The following is a 19,900-nucleotide window of genomic DNA, read 5'->3' as shown; positions in this document are numbered from 1 at the left end:
CACCTCCTTTTACTTACCCCTCCAACAGGGCCCCACCAAAACTCATCAAACCACTGTATCATCACTTCTGGTCCTCCTCCTTCAAAGTGGCTTTGCCTCTACCACAACTTGTCTACATTTTTTTCAGACCTTGAAGAAGGGCTCAAGCTTGAATCGTTGGTTACACTTCTTTATCTTTGCTATTTAAAGTACACCGTTTGACCTGCTGAGTTTCTCCAGCATTGTCTTTCTACTATTTTGCGAAGAACGTTGACACCCTTTACCTCGATAGCCTTAAATTATAAATTTGTAATTTTGATGTTAAGGTCCCCTTAAATATTTTGCATATGAAAATAGGATAGGAAACATGAAAGCAAAATATTTCACTGCAAAGCCCACAAGGAGCAATGATGTTTTGATAATGTTAAAAAGCTTTCTTTTTGAAATAGAAAAATAGCAAAATTAATTGGCAAAAGAACCAGCTGTGATGAAACATCAATGGTCTGAAATATTAATTCTGCATCTCTCTCTCTGTAGATGAGTATTTCTACTATTTTCTTTTTGAACTTCCAATTTCCAGAATTTGTAGTATTTCACTCTGGGTTATGATGCTGTGTTTACATTGCTATGATCAGGAATAGAGGGATTGAAAAAAAATATGGAAACAACTCCTGTCACAACTTTCAAATTAGCGAGTTAAACAGGAAAGTGCACAGACGGTAGGGTTGTAGTGCAAAACACAAGACTGATGGAGAAACTCAACAGGTCTTGCAGCACCTATAGGAAGTCAAGGTCAACCAATATTTCAGCCCTGAGCCCTTCGTCGAGGTAAAGCATAAAAGGTGCCTGTTGGCTACCCTTTCCTTCCTTTCAAATTAGCAATAAAAATGGAAAAAAGGAAAAAAAAATCATAAAAACTATGGGGAAGAGAAAGAATAAAAATGACCAACATTTTCAATAGTAAGTACTGAATGCACTAGTAGTAAGTAACCATTGTAGTAACTACTGAATTCAATTCTGACTCTGCATTTTAGCAGATTTCAAAAATGAATTTTGTTATTAATGTTTTAGGGCAACCGGAGAAAACATCAGGTGTCTCTTAAAAAAAAAGGCAAAATTTAATAAATTTGTAATTTGAAGTGGCAGCCATCTGCTGTTCTTGCACAATTCACTGATGATCATACATCTCAGATAATATTTTTATACCTCTTTGCAACCAGTTAAATAATGGGTCAATACAGGCAAGCTGGATCACATCTTCCCACTTACTACGGCAGTTTAAAAAAAAAATCAAACCACTAATCTTGCTCTTTGATCCATGATCAACAATCCAGCTACTGATACATCGGCAGTCAATTAACCAAGAAAGAAAGAGCCTCGTCACTTTCAATGAATCTCCCTTCACTTTGCCCAAACCCTCTGAACCTATGGAGCAAAAACACACTGTAGGTGAAAAATAATAAGGTTCAATAAATTTATTACATGTTTAAAATAAACCAAAATTGAAAAATGAAATTTTGAAAAACTGTCCAATAAATTCTCCTTTAAGGGCTCCAACATTCGCAGCAAGAACAGAAGACTCCAGAGCTTAATTCATCACTTGAAAATAATTATCCTTCAACTTCTGGCCTCTTAAGACCAGTAATAATAATCTTCCCTTAAAGTCATTACACATATAAATATTGCAAGATCCCAGTGTGTGAGCTAATCCACTGTGCAACACTATTCGGCATTTTTCCCCATCTTTTCATATAACTGCCATAGCTATTATTACTGTTATAATTTTTATTATATAGTGGAAGGATAAGAGGGGGGCTTAATGCTGTGTAATTATTGTAATCTTAATTTGAAGTACTATTTAAAATGTACAATTACATGGATGAAAATGTGAAAAAAAATATTCCCCAAAAAATTATCCTTCAAAAGGATAATGACTGAACAGATCCAGTGAAAATGATAATTCCAGCCTTAGGAATCTTGGCTCACAAATAGCAAAGAACAAATATTTTTAAGAACTCCTGCTACAATTGACCAAAGTCAACCAAACAAACAGTAATTTTCTAGTTAATAGCAATACATTTTAAATTTAGATCGTTTTTTTCTTTCTTGGGGATGGCATTAAAATAAAACCAATCCCTTGTATGCGAGGAATAAACTACTGTGTGTGACGAGATGGTCCCCAATTCATCTGCATTTAGAACCATCTGCTGTCCTGGGGGCGGGGAGGGAATCCCACACGAATAAGCTAGTAACAAAGTCGCAGTTATCTGGAGCATCAGTGAGGGCCAACAAAAAAAGATTGGATCTCAACCAGAACGATATCCGAATAAGGAACAACGTGATGAGGACATTTTTCAAGTTATTGACTCATCTCCAGACATTTTTCAAGTGCAGTCAACTTTTCTCATCTCGGCATAAAGAACATGTTGTCCTGCCCGCGATTCACTTACTGCATGCGATGTGAAGTCACTTTACTTCGATCGGCGGGGTCTGCGGCTTGTCCACTTGGAAATAACAGCCACCTCAAACTACATCCGAACCAATGAGACATGTGGTCGCTCACCGAGAACAAATATGACCCTCTTTTCTCCCCCTACACATCTTCATTGGCCATTTGGCGACCGCAGTTGAAAGTTGCGGTGGTTGGACTTCAACCCCAAACACGCTCAAGGAGCTACCTCTGGCTTTCGGCGCAAACACCCCGATCATTTCACAGTTCATCCAGCAGTGGAGAAAGAACCTTTTTTTTTAAACAAAAGGAAATTTGGGCGGAGATTTAAATAGAGCAATCACATTTGGGGCAAGGGTAAGGAACACTTGTTTGCTTCTTGTCGTCGTTCATTTCAAAATAAATGACACGTGCACTCCTTTGCAGTGGTAAAAGCTGGAGAAACTCCGCAGGTCAAGCAAAGAAGGTTATGGATGAACCCTTCCTTCATCAGGATGTAGGCAGGCACCTGCCCACACCTCAATGAAGGGCTCAAGCCGGAAAGGTTGGTGACGTCTCTTGATCTTTGCTGTCAAGGCTACTTCGACCTGCCGAGTTTCTCCAGCTGAGGTTTTACTTCATTCAAGGTGCTGCGTGCAGACTTTCCAGTTTTACTCCTATATCCATCTTGAATATTCTGGAATCTTTTAAACTTTCACTCTCGTTTTTTTTTAGAAAAGCTTACAAGATCCACTACAGTAATAAAACAGGAAAAGTCTGCAGCCACCTTGGTTGAAGTACCTTGAAGAAGGGCTCAAACCCAAAACTTTGGTTATGTATCTTTGCTATTTCAGGTACAGTCTGACCTGCTGAATTTCTCCACATTGGGTTTAAACCCAATCGTGTTCTTCTGCAAACTGACTAAAAGGTTATCCCTTACATTCATACAGCCATATAAAGAGCAAAATTTAGAGTTTAGGAATACAATGAAAGCAGATTATTTCGCACCAAGGAAGGGCCGCAGACAACCATTGTAGTGGGGTTCATTCAGGAGCAGGGAGCAGAGTGAAAGTATGCAGGCACTGCTGATGGAGTAAAGACACACCAAAATACTGGAGGAATGTATTACAGGAGATCAAGATATATTACCAAAGCTTCAGGCCTGAGCTTTTCTTCAAGGGAAATCTCAAAATAGAGACACTGCTGGCTGGGGGAGGAGTCCAGACCCACATAAGGTGTTAATTGGACAAATGGGGAGGTGAGAATTGATCCAAAAAGGAGAGAGGGAAGGGAGAGACAGAACTGGGGGAAGGCAATGGAGGACAAATGAGGGGTGGGAATGGGTTTAAACAAAAGCCAGAGAAGTCAATATTAATGCCATCGATTTGGAGGGTGTCCAGTCAGAAGATGAGGTATTGTTCCTCCAATTAGCAGGTGGTCTCAGTCTGGCAGTACACGAGACCACGGACAGACAGATCAGCAAGGGAATGGGATGGAGAATTGAAATGAGTGGCCACTGGAAGATCCACCTGATGGCAGCAGACAGAGCTGAGGTGCTCAAAAAAATAAAAGCAATCTCCCAGTCTGTGTCCAGTTTTTTCTGATGTGGAGAACACAATGGGAGTACCAGCTGCAGTAGATGACCCCTGCAGGTTCACAGTGAAATGTTGCTTCACCTGGAAGGACTGTTTGGGCCCCTAAATGGTGACAAGGGCGCAAGTGGGTCAACTCCTACAGAGAAGTGTCTTTAAGCCCTGATGCTCCCTGATGGGAGCATATCAAGACTTCTCATGCTTTACTTCCAAGGCAGTAAAGAATCCGTGGGTGGGTAGCAACAAAACACTACCCCACAAACACAGCTGGATTCGGCTCCCCTTGGGCTTGCGGAACCTGTTCACATTGGTGGCACATCCCACAATCCGCCTCCATTTTGCCAGACCTCGATGACAGGCTTGAAGCCCAAAACGTTGGTTATGTATTTTTGCACAGTAAAGTACAGTTTGACCGACCGACTTTCTCCAGCCTTGTGCTTTTACTTCAATCAGTGTCTCCAGACTTTCGTGTTTTACCTCTCTCTCCATTTTGATGAATATTCCAAAAACTTCTTTTAAACTTTCACTGTCATAGCTTGTGTCCCATTATACCCAGTACAGTGATCTTCTGCAGACAAGTTACCTCTGACCCTCACACGGCCATACAAAGAGTACAATTAACAGTATAGGATTACAATGAAAACAAAGATTATTTTGCACTGAGCAAGGGCAGCAGAAGAGCACTGAAGAGGGGTTCACTCAGGAGCCTGAAGGTTGGGGGGAAAGAAACCAACTTAAAGAGTGTTGATGCAGGAGCACTCTTTCAGCCCGATGGGAGCGTGTGCATGGGATGTCTGCAGACTTACTTTCATTGCAATGGATAATCTGTGGCGTGGGGAGCCGCAAAAAAGAGGGCCGCAAACACGGTAGGGAGTCAGCTCACCTTGGGCTTGTAGAGCCACTTGCGGAACCGGTTCATGTTGGCGGCGCCTCGGTCCCGGGCTCGCCCGGCCCCGCTGTCAATCAACCGACCGAGCGAGCCTTCCTCCCCCCGGAGAGTCGCCGCTCTCCGTTCACTGCCGCTCTGACGCGGACACCGAACCGACTCCTTCCCTCACGCTCTTCGCCGACCGCATCAACCCGGCTGCCTCCTCGCTGACATGACAACACCATCCCACACTGCACCACAGCACACTCGCAGGACACAACCGGAAATGACTGAGGTCCCTGCCCCGCCCACGGTGATTGACATGAACGCTAGCCAATCACCGTTCAACAAAAGTCTTACCTTGCCACGTTTTTCAAATGAACACAGGAATACAAACCGCAATCCTAGAGAGTGGGTTTCCTTCTGTTTTATTGTGTGTATATTGGAACAGTCCTTCTCTATCCGATTTTTAGTTGCGCTCAGGGTTTGACTCTGCTGCCTAGCAACGGCCAAACATGTTGACGGTCCTCGCCGCGCAATGGCGGTTGGGCATTGTAGTTGTTCCGCTGTGCGTTGCCGCCAGCTTGAAGGCAGACGCGCGTGCTCAGGACCACATTTCCCATGGTACCCTGCGGTCCGCCATTCCTCCTTCACCAAAGAAGCGAAGCTCGACCTCCCGACGAAGCGGCTGAGCAAGTGGGTCTGTCTTTATTAATTAAAAGTAGTTGGGAGATTTGGGAGGTGGGGGGGGGGGGAGACATTTCCAGTTCAAGATTGTTGTCAGGTGCAGTGATGGATGTTCGTTTGATGGCTCAGATCAAAAGGCAGCATCATTCTCCTGAGTTGATCTCCAGCAGGTTGCGTTGAGCTCAGGGAAAGAAACTGTTCTTGAAGCTGGGCTTCTAATCAATTGTCATTTTAATAGCGGGTTATTAACACCATTTTTAACTGAGCAGGCAAAGAATTGCAGGAGGAACTCATCAGCATCTATGGGCAGGGGTTTAACCCCTTTACTCCGACCGTAGGAAGGGGGTAATATTAGGTATAGAAAGGGGAAAACAAAGTACGGGTGGGGCCAAAGGTAAAAGGACAGTGGGTGGGGCCAAAGGTAAAAGGACAGTGGGTGGGGCCAAAGGTAAAAGGACAGAGGGTGGGGCCAAAGGTAAAAGGACAGTGGGTGGGGCCAAAGGTAAAAGGACAGAGGGTGGGTGGGTGGGGCCAAAGGTAAAAGGACAGAGGGTGGGTGGGTGGGGCCAAAGGTAAAAGGACAGAGGGTGGGTGGGTGGGTGGGGCCAAAGGTAAAAGGACAGAGGGTGGGAGGGAGGGAGGGAGGGTGGGTGGGTGGGGCCAAAGGTAAAAGGACAGAGGGTGGGTGGGGCCAAAGGTAAAAGGACGGAGGGAGGGAGGGAGGGAGGGAGGGTGGGTGGGTGGGGTCAAAGGTAAAAGGACAGAGGGTGGGTGGGTGGGTGGGGCCAAAGGTAAAAGGACAGAGGGTGGGTGGGTGGGTGGGGCCAAAGGTAAAAGGACAGAGGGTGGGTGGGTGGGTGGGGCCAAAGGTAAAAGGACAGAGGGTGGGTGGGTGGGTGGGGCCAAAGGTAAAAGGACAGAGGGTGGGTGGGTGGGGCCAAAGGTAAAAGGACAGAGGGTGGGTGGGGCCAAAGGTAAAAGGACAGAGGGTGGGTGGGTGGGGCCAAAGGTAAAAGGACAGAGGGAGGGTGGGTGGGTGGGGCCAAAGGTAAAAGGACAGAGGGAAGGTGGGTGGGTGGGGCCAAAGGTAAAAGGACAGAGGGAAGGTGGGTGGGTGGGGCCAAAGGTAAAAGGACAGAGGGTGGGTGGGTGGGGCCAAAGGTAAAAGGACAGAGGGTGGGTGGGTGGGGTCAAAGGTAAAAGGACAGAGGGTGGGTGGGTGGGTGGGGCCAAAGGTAAAAGGACAGAGGGTGGGTGGGTGGGTGGGGCCAAAGGTAAAAGGACAGAGGGTGGGTGGGTGGGTGGGGCCAAAGGTAAAAGGACAGAGGGTGGGTGGGTGGGTGGGGCCAAAGGTAAAAGGACAGAGGGTGGGTGGGTGGGGCCAAAGGTAAAAGGACAGAGGGTGGGTGGGGCCAAAGGTAAAAGGACAGAGGGTGGGTGGGTGGGGCCAAAGGTAAAAGGACAGAGGGAGGGTGGGTGGGTGGGGCCAAAGGTAAAAGGACAGAGGGAAGGTGGGTGGGTGGGGCCAAAGGTAAAAGGACAGAGGGAAGGTGGGTGGGTGGGGCCAAAGGTAAAAGGACAGAGGGTGGGTGGGTGGGGCCAAAGGTAAAAGGACAGAGGGTGGGTGGGTGGGGCCAAAGGTAAAAGGACAGAGGGTGGGTGGGGCCAAAGGTAAAAGGACAGAGGGTGGGTGGGTGGGTGGGGCCAAAGGTAAAAGGAAAGAGGGTGGGTGGGTGGGGCCAAAGGTAAAAGGACAGAGGGAGGGAGGGTGGGTGGAGCCAAAGGTAAAAGGACAGAGGGAGGGAGGGTGGGTGGGGCCAAAGGTAAAAGGACAGAGGGAGGGAGGGTGGGTGGGGCCAAAGGTAAAAGGACGGAGGGAGGGTGGGTGGGGCCAAAGGTAAAAGGACGGAGGGAGGGTGGGTGGGGCCAAAGGTAAAAGGACGGAGGGAGGGTGGGTGGGGCCAAAGGTAAAAGGACGGAGGGAGGGTGGGTGGAGCCAAAGGTAAAAGGACGGAGGGAGGGTGGGTGGGGCCAAAGGTAAAAGGACAGAGGGAGTGTGGGTGGGTGGGGTAAAAGGACAGAGGGAGGGTGGGGGGTAGGTGGGGTAAAAGGACAGAGGGAGGGTGGGGGGGTGGGTGGGGTAAAAGGACAGAGGGAGGGTGGGGGGGTGGGTGGGGTAAAAGGACAGAGGGAGGGTGGGTGGGGTAAAAGGACAGAGGGAGGGTGGGGGTTGGGTGGGGTAAAAGGACAGAGGGAGGGTGGGGGGGTGGGTGGGGTAAAAGGACAGAGGGAGGGTGGGGGGGTGGGTGGGGTAAAAGGACAGAGGGAGGGTGGGGGGGTGGGTGGGGTAAAAGGACAGAGGGAGGGTGGGGGGGTGGGTGGGGTAAAAGGACAGAGGGAGGGTGGGGGGGTGGGTGGGGTAAAAGGACAGAGGGAGGGTGGGGGGGTGGGTGGGGTAAAAGGACAGAGGGAGGGTGGGGGGGTGGGTGGGGTAAAAGGACAGTGGGGGGGTGGGTGGGGTAAAAGGACAGTGGGGGGGTGGGTGGGGTAAAAGGACAGTGGGGGGGTGGGTGGGGTAAAAGGACAGTGGGGGGGTGGGTGGGGTAAAAGGACAGAGGTTGGGTGGGTGGGTGGGTGGGGTAAAAGGACAGAGGGTGGGTGGGTGGGTGGGTGGGGTAAAAGGACAGAGGGTGGGTGGGTGGGTGGGTGGGGTAAAAGGACAGAGGGTGGGTGGGTGGGTGGGTGGGGTAAAAGGACAGAGGGTGGGTGGGGTAAAAGGACAGAGGGTGGGTGGGTGGGTGGGTGGGGTAAAAGGACAGAGGGTGGGTGGGTGGGTGGGGTAAAAGGACAGAGGGTGGGTGGGTGGGTGGGGTAAAAGGACAGAGGGTGGGTGGGTGGGTGGGGTAAAAGGACAGAGGGTGGGTGGGTGGGAGGGTGGGTGGGTGGGAGGGTGGGTGGGTGGGGTAAAAGGACAGAGGGTGGGTGGGTGGGTGGGGTAAAAGGACAGAGGGTGGGTGGGTGGGTGGGTGGGGTAAAAGGACAGAGGGTGGGTGGGTGGGTGGGTGGGGTAAAAGGACAGAGGGTGGGTGGGTGGGTGGGGTAAAAGGACAGAGGGTGGGTGGGTGGGTGGGGTAAAAGGACAGAGGGTGGGTGGGTGGGGTAAAAGGACAGAGGGTGGGTGGGTGGGTGGGGCCAAAGGTGAAAGGACAGAGGGTGGGTGGGACACAGGGAGGGAGGGAGGGGTGTGCTGAAGAAAAGTTAGATGGGACTTCAGGAATTGAGTTATAGGGAAAGGTTAAACAGGTTAGGACTTTATTCCCTGGAGCATAGAACCATAGAACACTACAGCACAGGAAACAGGCCATTCGGCCCTTCTGGTCTGTACCAGCCATTATTTCACAAGTCCCATTGACTTGCTTCCATTGCATCACCCTCCAGACCTCACCCATCTATGTATCTATCAATTTATTCTTAAAACTCAAGATGGCACACCACATGGCAGCTCATTCCACACTCCCAACACTCTCTCAATGAAGAATTTTCCCCTAATGTTCCCCCCCAAACCTTTCCCCTTTCATCTTAAAACTATGACCTCTCATATTTATCTCCCACAATCTAAGTGGAAAAACCATATTCACATATACTCTCTCGATACCTCTCATAATCTTATAAATCTCCCCTCATTATTCTTCTCTCCAATGAATAAAGTCCAAACCTATTTAATCTTTCCCTGTAACTCAACTCCTGAAGACTTTGCAACATCCTAGTAAATTTTCTCTGCATTCTTTCAATCTTATTGATATCCTACCCGTAGTTAAGTGACCAGAATTTCACACAATATTCCAAATTTGGCCTCACCAATGCCTTAAACAACTTCAATATTACATCCCAACTCCTGTATTCAATATATGATTTATAAAGGCTAAGATGCCAAAAACCTTTTTACAACCCAGTCCACCTGTGATGCCATCTTCAGTGAACAATGTATCTGTGTTCCCAGATCTCTCTGCCCCTCTGCACTCCTCAGTGCCCGACCATTTACTGCATATGTCCTACCTTGGTTTGGCCTTCCAAAACGCATCACCTCACACTTGTCTGAATAAATGAGGGTTGATTTGATAGAGGTATTTGAAATTATGAGTATAGACTGAGAAAATCTAGGTTGGTTTTTTTTTCACTGAGGGTAGGTGAGATACAAACTAGAGGACATTGGTGAAGGGTGAAAGGGGAAATGTTTAGGGGGAAACATTAGATGAAACTTCTTCACATAATTTTAGGGGTATGGAATGAGCTGCCAGCTGAGCAGGCTCAATTTTAACATTTAAGAAGAATTTGGACAGGTAAATATAACCATATAACCATTTACAGAGTGGAAACAGGCCATGCCAGCCTTTCGAGTCTGCACCGGTTCACTAGAACAACTCCACTAGCTCAAACCTCCCGTTCTCCGCCAATAACCCTCCAACCCCCTTACCTCCATGTACACATCCAACCTTCTCTTAAATAACAGAAGGGACCCTGACGCAACTATCTCATTTGGAAGTTCATTCCATTCCGCCACCACTCACTGAGCGAAAAAGCCACCTCTAATATTTCTCCTAAAGTGTTGCCCCCTCACCCTTAACTCATGGCCTCTTGTTCCAACCTCCTCTGCCCTCAAGGGAAAAAGTCTGTTTATGTTTAGTCTATCTATTCCTTTCATAATTTTAAATACCTTTATCAAGTCCCCTCTTAGTCGTCTACGTTCCAATGAATAAAGTCCCAGTCTCCTTAATCTCTCCCTGTAATCCAGAAGCTGTAAACCAGGCAACATCCTTGTAAACCTTCTCTGCACTCTCCACCTTATCTATATCCTTTCTATAATTTGGAGACCAGAACTGAGCACAGTATTCCAAACCTGGCCTCACCAATGTCTTAAACAGCTGCAGCATCACCTCCCAGCTCCTATACTGCATGCTATGATTTATGAAGGCCAGCATACCATATGCCTTCTTAACCACTCTGTCTCCATGGGAATCCACCTTCAGTGAACTCTGTACCATAATCCCCAGGTCACTTTGGTCCTCTGCGAACCTCAGTGCCCTCCCCTTAACTGCATATGTCCTATTCTGGTTATTTTTACCAAAATGCAACACCTCACACTTGTCTACATTGAATTCCATCTGCCATCTTTCAGCCCACTCTTCCAAGCAAACCAAATCCTTCTATAATCCAAGAAAATCTACCTCACTATCCACCACTCCCCTTATTTTCATATCATCCGCATATTTGCTTACCCAATTAACCACACCCGCCTCTAAATCATTAATATAAATGATAAACAACAAGGGACCCAGCACCGATCCCTGAGGCACCCCGCTTGTCACAAGTTTCCAACCTGACATACAGTTGTCCACCATGACTCTCTGCTGTCTATCTCCCAGCCACCTCTGAACCCATGTCACAATCTCTCCACTAATTTCTAGTGACTGAACGTTCCTTATTAACTTTTCATGCGGAACCTTATTAAAAGCCTTACTAAAATCCAAATAGATCACATCCACTGCTTTACCTTCATCCACCTTTTTTGTCACTTCCTCAAAAAACTCAACAAGGTTGGTCAAACATGATTTTCCTTTTACAAATCCATGCTGGGTGCCCCTAATCAATCCCTGCCCATCCAGATATGCCTATATACTATCTCGAAGAATACCTTCTCCACCACCGAAGTCAAACTTACTGGCCGATAATTACTTGGCCTACACCTACTGCCTTTTTTGAACAATGGAACAACATTTGCAACCCTCCAATCCTGTGGTACCACCCTCTCCTCCAGTGATCTTTGAAAAATCACTGTCAGTGCCCCCGTTATTTGTTCCCTGACCTTCCTTCAAGTCCTGGGAAAAATCCCATCAAGACCAGGAGACTTATTTACCTTAATTGACCCTATAAGCTCCAAAACACTAACTTTACTAATCCCTATCCTTTCCATAACTAAGCCCTTTGCCTCTCTTATCTCGTATAGCCCAATGTCCCTTTCCCTCGTAAATACAGACGAGAAAAAATTGTACAATATTTTTCCCATTTCATATGGTTCCTGACATAGTTCACCGGTCCCATCATCCAGTGGACCTATTCTATCTTGAACCCTCCTTTTACTGTTCACATATCTGTAAAAACCCTTAGGATTCACCTTCGCCTTATTAGCTATGGACCCCACATACCTTCTTTTTGCCTTTCTAATTTCCCTCTTAAGGTTCTTCCTGCAATCTACATCTCCTCAATCCCTTGTTTTTTATATTTGGTATAGGCCTCCCTCTTGTCCCAAACCAACTTCTTAATTTCACTAGAAAACCATGGCTCCCTCGAACCTTTAGTCTTCACCTTTGGCCTGACTGGAACATAAAGATCTGTACTCTCAAAATCTCACCCCTAAATGCCCTCCAAATTTCCTCTACATCCTTTCCGGCAAAAAGATTAACCCACACAATTCTCTGCAAATCCTTCTCATTTCTCCAAATCTGGCCTTCCCCCACTCAAAGACCTTCAACCTCGGACCCGACCTATTCCTTTCTATCACTAAGCTAAAGCTAATGGACCCATGATCACTGGATCCGAAGTTCTCTCCAATGCTTACCTCTGACACCTGCCCCATTGCATTCCCAAACAACAGATCTTAACACCGCTCCCCCTCTAGTTGGTGTCTCAACATATTGCTGCAAAAAGCAATCCTGAACACAATGCATAAATACTAAGCCATCCTGCCCTTTTACTGACTGTTTCCCAATCTATGTTTGGAAAATTGAAATCCCCAACCAACACCACCCTATTTCTCCTGCACATCTCACCTATTTCCTTGCACATTTGCTCTTCTAGTTCCCTTTCCCCATTTGGAGGCCTATAATATACCCCTATAATAGTAACCTCACCCTTCTTATTTTTCAGCTCTACCCACACTGCCTCCCTCCAGTCTACCTTGCCTCAGCACTGCTGTAATATCCTCCCTGACAAGTAATGCCACACCTCCCCCTCTTAATCCACCAACTCTGTCACATCTAAAGCAGCGAAATCCTTGAACATTCAACTGCCAGTCACAACCTTCCTTCAACCACTTCTCGCTAATGGCCACAACATCATAATGCCACATCATAATATCCACACCTTTAACTCATCCAGCTTCCTTACTACACACCTCGCATTAAAATAAATACATCTCAGGGATCTCCTACATCCTACCTTTTGCATATCCTCCTCTCTTCCATTCTCACAATTTTCACTACAACATCTTTTTACTACTTCCTGCTTTTCCTCCCTCAAATTATTCAAACTTGTCTCTTTCCTTAGCCTACTAACCCTCACCCTGCTGTCCTGCCTAACTTGAAACCCTGTCCCCAACTATACTTGTTTAAACCTCCCCTGACAGCCCAAGCAAATGCCCCCACCAGGAGACTGGTACCTCTGGGATTACGATGTAACCCATCATTATGGTATAGGTCCCATCTTCCCCAAAAATGGTCCCAGTGGTCCAAGAACTTGAAACCCTGTCTCTTACTCTACCCCTTTAGCCATGCATTTAACCTCCACCTAATTCTGCCCTCACTGTCACGTGGCACAGGAAGCAATCCAGAGATTACCCCCTTAGTGGTCCTCCTTTTAAGCTCCCTACCCAACTCCCTATACTCATTCTGCAGGACCACTTCCTCCTTCCTTCCAACATCATTGGTACCAACATGTACCACAACCTCAGGCTCCTCACCCTCCCCTTTTATGATGTTCTGAACGCACATAGTCACATCCTGGACCCTAGCACATGGATGGGAGGAGTTTGGAGGGCTATGGACTGGGTGCAGTTCAGTGGGACTCGTCTGAAAAATAGTTTGGCACTGACTAGAAAGGTCTGTTTCTGTGCTGTAATGTTCTATTGGAGAAAATATAATTTTTAAAAATTAACTATAGAAGAAGGTATATAAAAACTTCCTGAGTCTTCTCAGAAAATAGATATTGGTGGGCTTTCTTGAATGTCGCGTCAATGTGTTTGTCCCAAGTCAAGTCACTGGAGATGTTTATCCCTAAGAACTTGAAGCTATCTACTCTTTCATCTTCAGGCTATTAATGTAGAAAGGGGTGTGCACTCTTTCCCCTCTCCTGAGGGACTGAAGAAAGCACAATATTATTTTGAGGTTGATGTCACCTTCAAGGTACTGTACAATTTTGGGCAGTTTAGTTCATTTTCTTTATTAAATCAATATTAAACAAGACTACACAATATCTTGTATGATTTGAATGGTGCAACGTGGAATAAATTTTCTCAAATATCATAGAGCAGAGTTGGTGTCAAGGTTGGGGGGGGGCATCCAACCCGACCCCCGAATCACTAGCATCCAGCTTGACACTCTCTAGTGATTCTCCACCTGCCCACAGCCACGTCACTAGCGTGCATCTTCTTATATTGGAGTGACAGATGGTGTTAATGTTTGTTGACAAGAATATCTGGCATTTAATAACCCCTCCCACAGTTGAAAGGTAGGTCCCGGCATCTAATAGCATTCCCCCCCACGCCGCCCCCCCCCCCTGTTGAGCGAGTTTATGAGCGTTCCACTGTGCCCCTCCCCCTAACACGTTAATCTCCTCCTCTAACATTTGTTCTGGAGCTGACCCCGTCATGGAGTTGCAATAGATGACATTTTCTTAATGTTTAGCAATAGTTTCAAGCTGCTTTAATTTATTGCGTCAGACACTCCATCTACAATTCTCCATTCAGGAGTGCTACATTATGCATGTTTGAAGCTTGACATCATGCGGGACACAGCAGCCCACTTGAAAAAAAATGACTGCGTTTTAAGGCAGCACTGCTGCTGGTGTTGAGCTGCAGAGGGTGGAGAGCAAAGACTCAGCTTCCCGATTGTTTGCCATTGACTCTGTCGAGGCTTTAAATGGCCTGTTAAAGGAGTTGACCATGGTTTATTTTAAAATCCTGCAACTTAGGGTTCTGGGCCCAAGGTGGCAGCGCCTAGGATCGGCAGTGGCCATGAGGGGAAGCAGAGGACTGGCGCAGGGCACTAGAAAACAGGGAGATATGCCCCATTAGAGAAGAAGAGATGACCCACGGGACAGTGACCACAGTGACAGATCAGTGATGGGCTCTGAGGCTGAAGAACACAAAGGCAGGGGGCTGTTGGTGATTCCCACTTAGGCTGTGGGCTGTTGGTGACTGCAGTAAAGGGACTTGCACCAGACAGCAGAATACTAAAGACTGGCTTGAGACTGACTGATGGGACACCAGGTATTGAGATCCAAGAGGATGCCGAGGATGATGGAGCCTTCCTATTATGTCAAAGGTCCACGCTGCTGAAGATCCAGCTGCGCTGGGTGGGTCACGTCTCCAGAATGGAGGACCATCGCCTTCCCAAGATCGTGTTATATGGCGAGCTCTCCACTGGCCACCGTGACAGAGATGCACCAAAGAAAAGGTACAAGGTCTGCCTAAAGAAATCTCTTGGTGCCTGCCACATTGACCACCGCCAGTGGGCTGATATCACCTCAAACCGTGCATCTTGGCGCCTCACAGTTCGGCGGGCAGCCACCTCCTTTGAAGAAGACCGCAGAGCCCACCTCACTGACAAAAGGCAAAGGAGGAAAAACCCAACACCCAACCCCAACCAACCAATTTTCCCCTGCAACCGTGACTGCCTGTCCCGCATCGGACTTGTCAGCCACAAACGAGCCTGCAGCTGACGTGGACATTTACCCCCTCCATAAATCTTCGTCCGCAAAGCCAAGCCAAAGACATTTGGAGCTCAGGTTGCAGAAAAATGTGAGGCTGCAGGAGAGCTGGAGTCGAATCTATAGACACCCAGTGACTTTTTATCTGGCTGTAAGGGGCACTGAGTAATTCTGCAGATAGCAAATCTTTGCCTTACAGTAGACTATATTAAATTTAGTTTAATTTCACATTTTCTGTTTTATTACATGAAAATATATATCTTCGACTGGATAGACACCCCATTCACAGCCACTCACTCACTCCACTGTTTGCACACAGTACTAGCAATTCACCAACACCTTCCAAACCCACCATCTCTGCCACCTGGAAGGACAAGGGCAACTAAAGCATAGGGAGCACCAACGCCTAGAAGTTGCCCTCCAGCTGCACACCATCTTGACTTGGAATTCTGTCAAAATCCTGGAACTCTCTTCTGAACTCACTTCAAGGACTGCAGCAGTTCAAGAAGGCAGTTCGCCATCACCTTCTCAAGGCCATACCCAGATGCAAAAGGACCTGGGAGTCCTCGTGAAGGATAGCCTAAAGGTAAACTTGCAGGTTGAGTCAGTGGTGAAGAAGGCAAATGCAATGCTGGCATTCATTTCAAGAGGAATAGAGTAGAAGAGCAGGGATGTGATGTTGAGGCTCTATAAGGCACTGGTGAGACTTCACAAAGTATTGTTAGCAATTTTGGGCTCCTTGTTCAAGAAAGGTGCTGACGTTGGATAGGTTCAAAGGAGCTTCACAAGGATGATTCCGGGAATGAAAAGGTTATCATTTGAGGAACGTTTAATAGCTCTTGGCCTGTATTCATTGGAATTTAGGAGAGGGAGGGGGTCTCCTTGAAACATTTTGAATATTGAAAGACATGGACAAAGTAGATATTGAAATGTTGTTTCCCATGGTGGGAGAGTCTAGGACAAGAGGGACCAACTTCTGAATTAAAGGGTGACCACAGAACAAAAATGCAGAGGAATTTTATTTAGAAAGAGGGTGGTAAATCTGTTGAATTTGTTGCCACAAGTGGTTGTGGAGGCCAGGTCATTGGGTGTATTTAAGGCAGAGATTGATAACTTCTAGATTAGCCAGGGTGTCATAGGTTATGGGGAGAAGGACAGGCAGTGGGGCTGACTGGGAAAATGCATCAGCTCATGATTAAATGGCGGGGCAGACTCGATGGGTTGAATGGCCTATTTCAGCTCCTATGTCTTATGGTCTTATTTAGGCTCAGCATCTGAACCTGATACCCCTTGAATCAATGAAAAAGAGATACACTTACATTAACAAAACTCCACAGATTGCAGGTTAAAAGTTCCCAGTTCAGTTTCCAAGAATCTGTTAAATTATTATTTTAACAAAACAGCAAGTGATTCTTAACAGATTGGAATAATGTAATTTTATGTAGGATAGACGGAAAGGGGTGATGCCACCTGCAGTGAAATGCTTCAGTCAGAATACTAATCAGTTGATCAGCCACATTGAATCTGGAAAAATAATCTGACTCATTTCTATTAGGTTGGGTCCTTTGAAGCTCTGCAGTCCATGAGCTGATGACTGATGAGTCGTTGAACCTGGCAGTTGTTGAACCTTCACCTTGGATTGTGGTTTTCTCAATTTTTGCTTAATTCACAGATATAAGTATTGGTTCTTGGCGTGGGAGGCACCAAGGCACAGGGCAGTGCTCCATCCTATCCTGCCAATGCTGCCTTCTCCCCCGTTCCCTGTTCTCTTTCACATGTTTGATAAACAACTTTAAAGTAGTTCTCAAGGTATGCTTTAATTAATCACAAAATATTAATATTTTAAAATTTTCAAATAAACCACCTTTGACTTATTTCCACGATAAAAAGTTCTACCAGGCAGCTCCAGGAGGTGTCTGGGGGAAGATCGTCCATGATCATATTGAAGAGTAGAGCAATCTTAAAGGCCAAGTTGATCCATCCCTGTTCTGTATTTTCTCTTTAATTTAAATTTATATCTCTGACTACTTGCAACAAATAGTCAAGAAGGAAAATGGCATTTCAACATTAGCTCTTTTTCGCTTGGCTGACCTTCTCAGTGTTTCCAGTGTTTTTCATTTCATATTTGAAATTGCTAGCATTTGGAGTTTTTTGTTGTTTTCATCTGAGCATCTCCAAATTTTGAATTAATGATTTAAAAAAGCAGATCAAGTCTTTATATCTACAAGTGATGGTTGGAGTTCCAGTTCAAACCCACCTTTATTCAGCCATTGCATTTGGTGGCAATGCTTCCCTGCCTCTGCAGTGTGCAATAATTGGACCACTCTCTTTGCACTCTTGTGTAAATCATACTTTTATCTTTCTTCCTCTGCAATAAGTGTGCATCTCACTTAACGTGTGAATGCAATTTGATACTGAAGTAATTTGTTCTTATTACACATGTGTCCTTCGACTCCTTCCATATCCATGTACCTGTTCTCTATGACCTCCTCTGGCAGCTCATTCCAGATAGCCACCACCTCAACTTGAAAAGCTTGCTCCTGAGATCTTGAGGGTGGTCGGCCAGCACCTTTTTACCAGGGCAAGATGAGCAAACACCAGAGGACATCTACATGGTGAGGGGAGTAAAGTTTAGAGGAGATGTCAGGGTAGCTTTTTTAACACAGAGTAGATGGTGCCTGGAATGCATTGCCAGGGTTGGTGGTGGAGGATGAAACAATAAGGATATTAGACTTTTAAACAGGCATATGGATGCAAGAAAAATAGAGGATTATGGGTGTGAGTAGAGAAAGTTTAGTATGTTGAGTAGGTTTATATAGGTTGGCAGCACAACATGGGCTGAAGGGCAGGTACTGTGTTTTAGTGTTCTATGTTCACCCTAAATCTGTGTCGTGTAGCTCTAGACTGGCTCTAAAGGTTGTCATAGCCAAAGGATGGTAGTGAGATGAGTTCCCACTGCTTCCAAAATGCTCTTCATGGCATGCATCTCAAACAGTCTCTGACAACCAAGTCCAACTCCTGGCCTTCACATGTGGTGTAGTTCTTATGCCTGGCGAAGCTGATCTCACTGGCAGGAGAAGGGGCAAAGGTGGGCAACTGGCCCCTTGAAGTCAGTTGCTCCAGACTGAGTACTGTGATAAACATCCATGAGATAGCACATCCTGATGCCACTTGTTACAGGCCCAGAGGACCCCAAAGCCCAGCAGCAATAGAAATTCACCAAGACAAATGGTTACTTAAACAAAATTTGTTTTTAATTTTCTTTAAACATAAAAACAGGATCAAACTTATTACTATTAACTTAACCTAACTTAACCCCCCCTCCCCCACCTCTAATTCTAAACGCACTTGTATGTAATGTGTATATGTTCAGGAAAGTTCTTTGATTAACAGTCCAATCTCACTTCTCACTCCTCCAAGTTTGCTGTTATCAGGCAATTCTTAATCTGTGCACAGAATTTAACATTTATGAATTTTCGCCAGGCTCTAATGAAAAGGTAAATGGTTACCGCTCAGGAAAGTTCTTGTTGGTTTCAGAAAGAGATTCGTTGCTTGTTGGACACACACAAACTGATTTATTTCCGTTAGTCACATCTTGCTGAAGAAACTTACCCCATTAGGGTTTTCCTAGTGATAACCTCCGAGTTCCTCTTGTTTCCCTTATTTCAGGTGAAACACTCTAGCAAGCCATTTCCTCTTGTATGGACCACAAGGCTTTTTCAACAGGCTGAATTCAGAACTCACAACCCGTCTTCAAAATGGGGTTTTCTACAAACTCCCAAAAGCCACTGCAGAAGTCAGCTTTCTTTTTCTCTGTCTCTTTCTCTCTCTCAAGCCATTTTCAGGTGCTCGGACACAGATAATGTGCCGGCAGACGCGGCTGGGGGAGTGCAGCTGGGACGTTCAGGTGGCCGCGGAGAAGACGCCTTTCTGTCACCTAAACATGGCAGCTGAAGGAGAGCCGTGTCCGAGCAAACACCGGCTCCTGTGGACTGTAGCCGTAGTCCCACCGCTGCTTTCATGTGCAACGGGGGATTCTCAGAGCCGAAGATTATACCTATAGGAGGAGGGTTAGGTAAGTGCTCCTCCTGACTGGGTTCTCCACTTTCAGGTGGCCTCCCGACAGCTGCCTAAGGGTAGAATATGCGGCTTTACGTCAGGGTATTTTGGCCACCTGAAAGCGCCTTTTAGAGAAAGCCTATTTGGTCGCTTTTCTCTCTCTCTAGGCTTCTTCAGGAACATTCTCCGCCAAGAATGCACCAACAGATGCGGATTCAGACCTGTGGAATGGCCGTTCAGATGGCAGCGCCAAAAGCGCAGCACTGGCCATCTGAAAGGGACAACTTCACAGGAGGCGCCTCGGAGCGCACTCGAGCTCCTGTCCCTTCGGGCTGTCAGGGTTGAGGCGGCTGGCTGTCGGAGCTGGGGCAGCTGTCGCAGGCTGTCAGCACTGGGACGGCCGGTGCAGGCTGTCAGAGCTGGGGTGGCAGGCGAGGGATGCTGGGGCAGCCAGAGCAGTGGGATCAGTGTGGGGACTGATACATGGCTGTGGGGAGAGCATGGGGCAGTGGGATCAGTGAGGGGACTGACATGGGGCTGTGGGGAGAGACCGGAGAAGTGGGATCAGTATGGGGACAGCCCACG

At 46.7% G+C, this 19,900-nt stretch overlaps 1 protein-coding gene across 2 annotated transcripts in view; it reads left to right on the top strand.

Moving 5' to 3' along the window:
* The first annotated feature begins 5,084 nt into the window (after positions 1-5,084).
* cfap99 (cilia and flagella associated protein 99) overlaps positions 5,085-19,900 on the top strand; it is a 264,896-nt gene continuing 250,080 nt past the window's right edge. The window contains exon 1 of one of the 2 annotated variants that reach the window (XM_069942185.1): positions 5,085-5,278. In XM_069942185.1, coding sequence (XP_069798286.1) covers positions 5,100-5,278 — 179 coding nt within the window. In that variant the 5' untranslated portion in view covers positions 5,085-5,099. Of the gene's footprint in view, positions 5,564-19,900 lie in introns of both variants that reach the window. The other variant, XM_069942179.1, reaches the window with a different exon arrangement.

This window comes from Narcine bancroftii, chromosome 1 (assembly GCF_036971445.1).
Source record: "Narcine bancroftii isolate sNarBan1 chromosome 1, sNarBan1.hap1, whole genome shotgun sequence".
Taxonomy (NCBI): Eukaryota; Metazoa; Chordata; class Chondrichthyes; order Torpediniformes; family Narcinidae; genus Narcine; species Narcine bancroftii.
This window is presented reverse-complemented; position numbering and strand designations above follow the sequence as displayed.